At 50.3% G+C, this 9,540-nt stretch overlaps 1 protein-coding gene across 1 annotated transcript in view; it reads left to right on the top strand.

Annotated features, from left to right (window-relative positions):
- Nucleotides 1-540: 540 nt before the first annotated feature.
- The window catches only part of LOC103807097 (von Willebrand factor A domain-containing protein 5B1-like), a 20,731-nt gene continuing 11,731 nt past the window's right edge, over nucleotides 541-9,540 (top strand). The window contains 9 exon segments of the mRNA XM_009079816.1: nucleotides 541-679; nucleotides 917-1,097; nucleotides 1,385-1,591; nucleotides 1,762-1,943; nucleotides 2,191-2,322; nucleotides 2,588-2,712; nucleotides 5,827-6,003; nucleotides 8,872-8,982; nucleotides 9,443-9,539. Of these exon segments, the coding sequence (XP_009078064.1) occupies nucleotides 541-679; nucleotides 917-1,097; nucleotides 1,385-1,591; nucleotides 1,762-1,943; nucleotides 2,191-2,322; nucleotides 2,588-2,712; nucleotides 5,827-6,003; nucleotides 8,872-8,982; nucleotides 9,443-9,539 (1,351 nt within the window).

Below are 9,540 nucleotides of genomic sequence, written 5' to 3'. Positions count from 1 at the left end.
GGATGAGGATGGGCAAGGGCGTGGGAGAGCAGGAGGATGCCTCACTCTGCCTGCCTGCTCTTCCTTCCTGCAGGATAAAGGAAAACTCTCAGGATGGTAAAGAGAAAGTTGTCAGTTTGGAAGGTAATGGAAAGAGGGACAAAAAAAAGATGTTAACCCATTCTGCCTAGACTTCAGCAGTGTGGGAGGTGGTGAGATACATGAGTGTTGTCCTCTGAGGCTGCCTGTCCCCAGCCTGGCAGGTTTGATCTGAACCTCTTCCCTTGTGCTGTCAGGGATTTGGGGCAAGGGTTTGCCTTGCATCTTCCCACCAAGCTCTTGCTCCATCTCCACCAGGGTCTTGCTCCATCCCCATCTCCACCAGTGGAGCCATCAAGCCCAGGTCTTACCCTGTCCCAGGTTACTCACCCTTCTGTCCTCAGGGCTCCAAAACGAGGTGGAAGGAGCACAAAAACATTTTTGGCACTTGGAACTCCTCATTCATTCTCACCCTTCCCTCTCTCTCTAGCTCCCCACTATCACTGCCAGCCCCCCAGGAAGATGCCAGGGCTGGTTAACCGTGTCACCTGCTCCCCACTGCCCCTGACTGCATCGGAGGTGACATCCTGTGTCAGCGGCTATGCCTTTGGGATGACAGCCTTGCTCACCTACCACAACCCAGACCCCCAGGCTTTGGAAGGCAAGTTTCAAGGGATGAAGCTTGGGAAGGGAACTTTAGAGCCAGGGATGTCTCAGGGCTGAGTTTCTGTGCATGACTTAAACCTTGTGGGAAGAGTAACCAAGTGTATCATGGCCAACAGTACAGTTCTTTTTAGGTGTGAAAATTCCCAGGAGTGTGCAGGGAAGTGCCAAGAGGGTCCTGGTTGGTGGGTCCAGGGAAGTGCTTGGTGTTGCTAAAGTCTCTCCTGGCTGACAGGTCTGTTTGTGTACCCCTTGGATGAGTTCACCACTGTCGTGGGGTTCGAGGCGGCTGTGTCCCGGCGTGTTGTGACAGTGCAGATCAAAGACAAAGCCAAGATAGATGACACCTACTTCGACAGCTGCAGCCTCCCCCATGGAAGAGGTGAGGGAGTTGGGGGTGGTTTAATGAACATGGGGAAGATAAGGAGGGGAAGAGGAACAGGGAGGTGGCAGGGGGTGGCTGGCTGGCATATGCCATGGCATCGAGGGGGCTCCTTTTGAAAGGCTGAGAGGTTGTGGTGCTTGTGTTCCTGCCAAAAGTGTCAGTCTTACCCATTTTGGAAAGCACTGCTGCTTCTGGGAAGCTGAAGGAGTGATTCAGGGAGCTGAGGCTCTTTAGAGCAGTGCTGATGGTGGCAGTGAGGGCTGGTTTGGGCATTTGATTCAGGCTTGGGGAGGAGTATTTTCCACTGTTGTCACACCACATCTCCCTGGTGTGGTCCTCTCTCTATGCAGGAAGGATCATGATGGATGAAGACCTGGAGAGGATTGTGTTTGTGGCTAACCTGGGCATGATTCCTCCCCTGGAAAGCGTCTCCATCTTCATCAGCACCTCCTCTGAACTGCAGACACTGCCCAGTGGGGCTGTGAGGGTCCTTCTGCCAGCTGTGTGTGTCCCCAGGGTCCCCCAGCCCAGCCTGGAGAACTCCAGCAGCCTTTCCAGCCTCCAGCTCCGAATGTATGGAAAACCATGGGGTGGGACTGATCTGGGGGATGCAAGAGCCTGATGTCCCTGTGGGAGGCTGGAGAGCTGCTGCAGGCTTTACCTCCAGCAGACCTGCAGTTCCTGGGGGGATAGAGCATGTGCACAGTGTTTACTGGGGTTCCTCTCACTGGCAGGGACAAGCACCTCTGCGGATTGGGAAGCCCAGAGCAAGGGAGCAGGTTCTGCCTGGCTCAGGTGCTGCAGAGTGAGGCCACCAACCCTTCTGAGTATGAGTTCAGCTTCCACCTGGAGATCCGGGGGCCGTGCCTGCTGGCAGGTAGGAGCACCAGGGCTGTCCTGCTGCTCCAGGTTGGTTTATCATCTCCTCAAGGCAATGACCACACTCCTCCTCCTTCGCTGCCACCCAATATGCAGTCTGTTTTGGCTGGATAACTGTGCTGGGGTGGGTTTATCAGCACAGGGTTGATGTTATTGTGGGTTCCTGTCCTCTGCCACCTTGTCATCTCTTCTCCCTGGTCTTCCCCACCCTCAATCCCTGATGGCACCTTGGTTTCCCTGGACAGGGGTTGAGAGCCCTACGCATGAGATCCGAGCAGACGCCGATCCCTCAGCTCGCTCCGCCAAGAGCATCGTGATCACTTTGGCCAACAAACACACCTTTGACAGACCTGTGGAGATCCTGATCCATCCAAGTGGTAGGTGGGCTCTGTTTCCCTTCTGCTGGTCTTGCCCCTTCTTGGCATCCTCCTCTGTAGCAGGGGAGAGAGCTGGGGTAGTGCTGGATTTGCAAATGTGGTCATGGTTAGGCTTCCTAGGAGGTGATCCCAGACCCTCTCAAGGTTGTCCATGCTCCCCAAGCTCATGGATATTGCTCTGTTTTCCCAACCAAAGGTGCCTGCATCTCTATCAAACCCAAAGTTTAGCCAAGGCTCTTTTTCACCTGATTCTCTGCCTTTCCAGAGCCCCACATGCCTCACATCTTAATGGAAGAAGGTGACATGACACCTGCAGAGTACGAACGACACCTGAAGGGGAAGAATGATTTCATTAAAGGCACTAAGAAAGACCCCAGTGCTGAGAAAAAGGTGAGAAACAAAAGCTGCAGGTGTTAGCTGAGGCTTTCCGTGGGATTGGAGCTGAGTTACTAAATGATTCCTTGTTTTCAGTACCAGACATTACACGGTCCTGATAATCTCTGCAGCATCCTCCCTCAGAGAGGGGCTTGTGTGGAGAAAGAGGGGGAAATTCAGCAGTGCTGCTGATAAACTGAGTGTGGAAGGAGCTTTGAGATGGTTATTGTGTGTATAATTAGTGCTAGTCTAGCATAGCATAATTAGAGAGGTGCATTAAGGGTATTATAATTATTGCAATGACATGGAATAAAATATTCTTTTAATTGCTCGGTAAATGTTTACTGTTTCTGGATAGCTGTCAGAGAGAAAGAAGTGATTTTGCTTGGAATAATGAGCTGAACTGAAGACAAGGTAGGAGCAACTTCTCTTTGTTCTGCTGAGCAGCAAAGAGAAAAATATCTGTGCTGGGATTTATGCCTCATCTTCCAACAGTTCTGAAAGAATGAGTGACAGCACTTCAGCATGTTTGGGATCAGCAAAGAGCAGCAGACAGCTCAGAGCCCTCTGAATTTCCAAGGTGGGCGTCTTCACCTGAGGCACAGGTTGTGCTTGTATGACCACAGCCTGGGGCTGAGTGTGTCAGCTCCTGTTGTACACACACCAGAGCTCTGGTGTGTGCTCAGAGATGCTCATTTCCCCCTCAACTCCTTCTCCACGTGCCCAAGTCTGGGCCCTGCTTGGCAGACATCCCAGACCTGCTGCAGGGGTACTTCCCCATGCTGCTGTGATTTCTCCTTCCACCAGAGACATGTCAACCTTCCTCTCCTCCTCTTTGGCCTCTGCTGTCCCTCCCAGGGCCAGGACTGTGTCTCCTCTAATTGTGCTCTGCGTGCAGCAGGTGGAACGAGATGAACCTCCCACGCTCCGCCTCGGATGGCTCCCTAATTACTTCTGTCTTTAGCATGTCAAATTATCTAACAGGGGATCATTTCCCTGCAGGAAACCCACCTCTTTGCCCCAGGAGGACTGGGAAATGACTGCAAGGAGCAGAGGAACTGCCCTGACTATCTGGAGTAGATGATGGGTTGGGACTGCTGCTGCTCCGGGCAGGACACTGGGAACCTCTTGGCTTAAATTGGATTAGCCCAGAAATTTCAGCAGTAAATGATAATTAATTCTCCTCCCTCAGTTTGTTATGCAAAAGGCTTGGATGCTGTCAGCTGCAGGGTGGTGGGGATGGATGCACACTGGAGTCAACTCCTCTCAAGAAGATCTGATTAGTTGACTGTAATTGGATAACGGGTGAGGGGGAACGAACGGGAGGTGAGGAGATGTTTTCCTTTCTGGCTGATCTGTAGCAGCAGCTCTGAAGCTGTTTGCTGATGGTTTGCCTGTAAAATTGCCTCCAAAGTCAATGAGAACCCTCAAAATATGGTCTCATCTCAATCACACAGAGATTTTATGTCTTGGGACCCCAAAAGCATCCCAGGGAGTGCTGTGAGTTGGTCTGTAGCTATGATTCACTCCTTGGACAGATGCAGCAAGGATCCCTCTAGCCTGGAATGTGATCAACTGGGAATGATGTGAAATCAAATAATGTCATAGAACTGGAGGAAAATAGGGATGGAAAAAGTCCTTTGATTTCTCAGCAACTGATTAATTTATACTCCAAAGCATGAGAGGGGAAGGCAGGAGGATGAGCAAGAACTGGGGTGGCAGCGAGGTGCCTGTTCCTGTGAGTGGGACTCGTCTTCTCACAGGGTCAGAGAGGCAGCACTTGTGCACTGGAGCTGAAAGCAGAGCCTGTGTGTGTGTGTGGATCCACAGGGACTCTTGAGTTAGTGAGTTATGTAAAGTAAAGGTTGCTTGTTAGCTCGTGGATCGAGGAATATGACTCATGGCCGGAGAAACGAGCCTGGTTATTTGGGGTCTGGTTTAATCCCGGTGAAAGCAGTGAGAAAAGCAGCCAGAAAGAGGAGGAAAAAAAGGCAAACAAAGCCCCTGAGGACTGAAGTGCTGTTGTGGAACATGTTTTCACCCTCAGATCCAGGGATGAAAGGCCATGGCCAGGCTGATGTGAGGTCCCACCGCTCTCGAAAGCAGCTGAGACTGTGAACCCAAGACTGCTTGAAACACACATAAAAGCAGATTATAAACCATGGCAATAGGTTTTGACCAGTTTCATTTGATCCCATTTGTAATGAATACTTGAAATAGAAGGAGGGAAAATGCAGAGAGCCATTAGAGCTGTGTGCAGTGCAGACATAGATCATGCAGGTTCCTATGGAATGCTGTCTGGAGCGACTGGTTTGGCTTTGCAAAACCTCTCAATCCCTACAAAGAGAAGGGATAAAAGAAATGGGCAGAAAAAGCAGCAAAGCAAAGGTGGCAGGAATGAATCAGAGCAGCGAATGCAGCACACTGAGTGCTGTGTCTCTCACTTCATTAATGAGTGACCATGGAGAAAACCTCGGGTGTGCCTCAGTGGGATGCTAAGCTGTGCTAATAAGTCAGGTTTTTGGGAAGGAGCTAATGAAATGTTTGGAGAAGCAGTTTTGCAAGGTGCTGCTTAGGGCCAGGTCTTTTAATTTCTTCTCCAGGCTCTCGTCTGAATGTGCTGCTGCTCCATAGAATCATGGAATGGTTTGGGCTGGAAGAGACCTTAAAGCTCATCTAGTTCCACCCCTTGCCATGGGGACACCTTCCACTAGCCCAGGTTGCTCCAAGCCCCAGCCAACCTGGCCTTGAACAATTCCATGTATTGAATACTTCTGTGTGTGCCATGGGCCCTGATTTAGGCTTTCTGCCAGCTGTTGTCCCTCAGGAAAAGTGTGACTGTGGCTGGGAGGAGGCAGGAATTCTGCAGGTAACTCCGTGGGGAGTATGGACAGAACAACTTCAATGCACCCTGAGCCTTGGTGTGGTCACCTCTGAGGCCAGAACAAGGAGATTCTGGCCCACAAAATGCTACACTTATATTTTCAGGCACATCACTCTGCTCTGATTCCCCTCAAAGTGAAATGGGGCAGAAAACTCAACCTCAAGCTCCTTCCTTTGTTGCAGACAGAAACCATCAGGAAAGCACTGAAAAATCAACCTCTCGAGCTCTCTCTTTCCTTCTTGCAGATGGAGATCATCAGGAAGAGACTGCACAAGGACATCCCCCATCATCCTGTCATCATGCTCAACTTCTGCCCTGACCTGAGGACTGTCCAGCCAGGCCTTCGGAGAGCCCAGGGAGAGTTCATCTTCCTCGTGGACCGGAGCAGGAGCATGAGTGGTGTGAACATCAACCGTGTCAAGGTACCCAGCAGGAGGGGAGACACCTGTGTGCCAATGAGGGATGAATATTAGAGAGCAGTGGGGGTGCTGAGTGCTGATGAGTGTTCATTAGGAGGGGTTGGGGGGTAATTATACACTGTAGTTTTAGTCATCTCAACCGTGAGGCTTGTTAGGTACCTGCAGCGAAGATGACTCTCCCCCAGTCTCTCCTTCTTCCTATCAGCACATCAAATGCAAAGATGTTTTCATTTCCTCTCTTGCTGGCACGTTTTGTACATCCCTTCTCTGGTTCTTACTGTCTCCAGGAGGGTTTTGGGTGATTTCTGCCTAGGAAAGAAACCTCCAGGCAGCTCCAAGGGGAGCCACATGCTGACCATGAACTAGGAGACATTTTGCTGATGGGCACCTGTGTGCACCCCCAGAAGTTGTTTGAACACAAAGCATCCCTTTTCCATACACAAATGAACACCAGCAGCCTGGTGGAGGGTTATGGGAGGTGTGCTGAGACTTCTGGATTAAAAAGGAGCTGGAGAAAGTCACTGTCAACATATTTTGTGGGTCTGAGGTTCCCCTGTTAGATGTGACTTACCCTGAGTTAACCCAGGTGCATGCACTTGGCCTTGTTGAACGAGGTTCATGCAGACCCACTTCTTGAGCTTGTCCATCTTCTAGCACATCTCCTTTCCCATCTGTCTCTGGTTTCCATGGGAACTGCTGGAGGACAGCCACCTCCAGCAACAAGGATTGGAATGCGGGGGAGCCTGAGGATGGCTGCAGCAGGGCCCCTGGGATAGGCAGGCTCTTCCCAAAGGGGTCAGGATACCTTTGAGGTAGTGCCCCCTTCCCCCAGCACCTTTAGGAGTCTGGGAATCTCTGTCCCAGGCTGGATTTTTGCTTTCCAGCTCAGCCTCAGCATGACTGGCTTTGAGCACCACAGCCTCAGCAGCTTCTCAGCTGGTTGGTCCCATGGGGTTGGAGAACCTGCAGGGACAGACTTCTCTGAGAGGTCCTGAACTGGGACTCCCATTGCAGAAGGACTGTAAGAACAAGAAAAAGACTGTTCCCCTTCTGCAACAATATTTTGGGGGAGATATTGGAGGAGATACCTCAAGGGAGAAACCCACTGTCCCTCTTTTGAGTCTCCCATCCTTGTTTATCACTTGAAAACACGATGGACCTCACAGCAGGGGCTGTTCTTAGAGGGTTTAGGTGGGTTTGGCTTGATGGAGCCTTCTGCATCATCCTCAGCTTGCTACATGCATGGCATGACAGATCTTGGAGCTGTGCATCCACAGGGATGCAAACAGGGATGGGATGACCTGTGCTGAGCAGGAGGGGTGGAAAGTTTATGGATTTGAATTTCCTTCATCCAGTTCCTTTCCCATCCTGATGCAGCCAGGGAGAAGAGCCAGGCTGTGATGGTGCTCACATTGGGTTCGCTGGCAAAACTACACTAATAACTGGGAAATGACTTTTCTGGAAGCAAACATCCCTCCTTATTGAGTTGCTGTATAGATATTGAGTGCAACAGGATCAAGATCAATATTTATCATAAGAAGCAATAAACCTTTCTGCTTGCTGAAACAGCAAGCAGGCATGAGTTGCCCACTTTGGGAAGTGCTTGAAGAGAAATATTTGGAAATTCATATTTTTTCCCTTGTAATTAGTTCCAAGATGGGATGTCAGCACTGAGATCTGGAAGAGCCAGCATCCCAGGAGCCATCTGGGAGCAGTGGTATAAATATACCCTCGTAGGTTTGAGATAACAGCTTGGATTCAAGCACTCCAGAGCCTGTTAAAGGGCAGCCCTGTACCTTATTTCACTTGATTTTCAGTGCTGCAACTCTGCCTTGCTGCTGATTACTACAGGGGCTGCACTGACCTGCCATCACCTCCCTGTGACTAGTGCCAGGCCAGGGGTTCTCTGTGTGCCCACCCTCTGCAGCCACTCTTTTTGCCACTGTGTATGACACCGCAAAGAGGCTATTCTTGCTCTGATCTTCCTTGTTTGACCTTGGTGACTCCTCCTGGGACTGGCTCTAGGGTTTCTGCTGCCCTAGGCAGACTGGCAGGAGTCTGCCTCGATCAGCATTTAAATAGAGCTAAGCTGCTCCCGAGCACTTTGCTTTCCATTTTGCTTTAAATAAACATTTTGCTTTCCATTGGCCTCCTCTCCTGCCACATAAGTGCTCCCACAAGCTCAGGAGCTCCTTGAGCAGCTCTTGCCCAGTTGCTGCTCTCACAAACTCTAACCTGGAGGTGTCCAGAGCCATCACAAATGTCTATGACAATTGAAACTGCTCTTCCCTTATGTAAAGCCCAGGAATAGGCACGTTAGATAACCACCTCTGGTAAAGAAAATAGCTTTAAAACTGTCTCCCAGTTATTTTAATTGAAGCCAACTATGAATACAAGGGAATTGGGGATGGGGGAGGCTTTTCCTTTTGTGTAACTTGAAGCTGTTTGTTTATTTTCTGCAAGTTTAGGCATTGAGATGCATTGCGTGTCGCACTTCTCAATTTCACACTCTGCTTCTCACCCACTAGCTCTGTGCTGCAGCTCTGTGTTGCCAGCACAAATTGAATCCCTTAAAAACAAACACAGAAATTTGTTCAGCTCTTTGTTGGTTTGTTTTTGGTTTTTTGTTGGTTTTTTTTTCCCCCAAAGTCTCCCCATTTTCTTCACTTCTTTGGGTCCCAAATATCATTAAGAGACTTTGGAAAAAGCAGAGTGCTGTGCAGTGTTCCCTGTGCATGGGAAAGCAGCAGTTGGTTTCTTTGGCAGGTGGGAAGAAGGTGAGATGGCTTTGGGCAGAGCTTTTACTGGTGAAGCTGGGGCAGCCAGGGAGAGTCCCAGTATGCTGATGTCTGCTTGCTTTGCACCCCTCAGGATGCTTTGTTGGTCATTCTCAAGAGCCTGATGCCAGCATGTCTCTTCAACATCATTGGGTTTGGATCCACCTTCAAGACCCTCTTTCCTGCCAGTCAGGCATACTGTGAGGTGGGTGACCCCACATTTCACAGGATCATAGACTGCTTTGGGTTGGAAGAACCTTAAAGTTCACCTTCTTCCACCCCCTGTCATAGGCAGGGACACCTTCCACTAGCCCAGGTTGCTCCAAGCCACATCCAACCTGGCTGTGGACACTTCCAGGGATGAGGACTCTCTGGGCAACCTGTGTCAGTGCCTCACCACCTTTATAGTAAAGAATTTCTTCCTAATATCCAACATAAATCTGCCCTCCTTCAGCTTCAGGCCATTCCCCCTTGTCCTGTCCCTCCAGACCCTTATCCAAAGTCCTTCTTCAGCTCTCTTCAAACCCCTTTAGGGGCTTCTAAATTCTCCTGAGCTTTATCTTCTCCAGACAGAATGCCCCCAACTCCCTCATCCTGTGTCCATAAGAGACAGCTGCTCCTGGATGCATGGAGGGTGCTGACAATTCCCATTCTCCTTTGGGCAGGAGAGCCTGGCCATTGCCTGTGAGAGCATCAGGAGGATCCAGGCTGATATGGGGGGCACCAACATCTTATCCCCTTTGAAGTGGGTCATTCGTCAGCC

This window comes from Acanthisitta chloris, unplaced genomic scaffold (assembly GCF_000695815.1).
Source record: "Acanthisitta chloris isolate BGI_N310 unplaced genomic scaffold, ASM69581v1 scaffold18448, whole genome shotgun sequence".
NCBI classification, from domain to species: Eukaryota; Metazoa; Chordata; class Aves; order Passeriformes; family Acanthisittidae; genus Acanthisitta; species Acanthisitta chloris.
The sequence above is the reverse complement of the archived record's forward strand: the minus strand, read 5'-3'. Positions and strand labels throughout refer to the sequence as shown.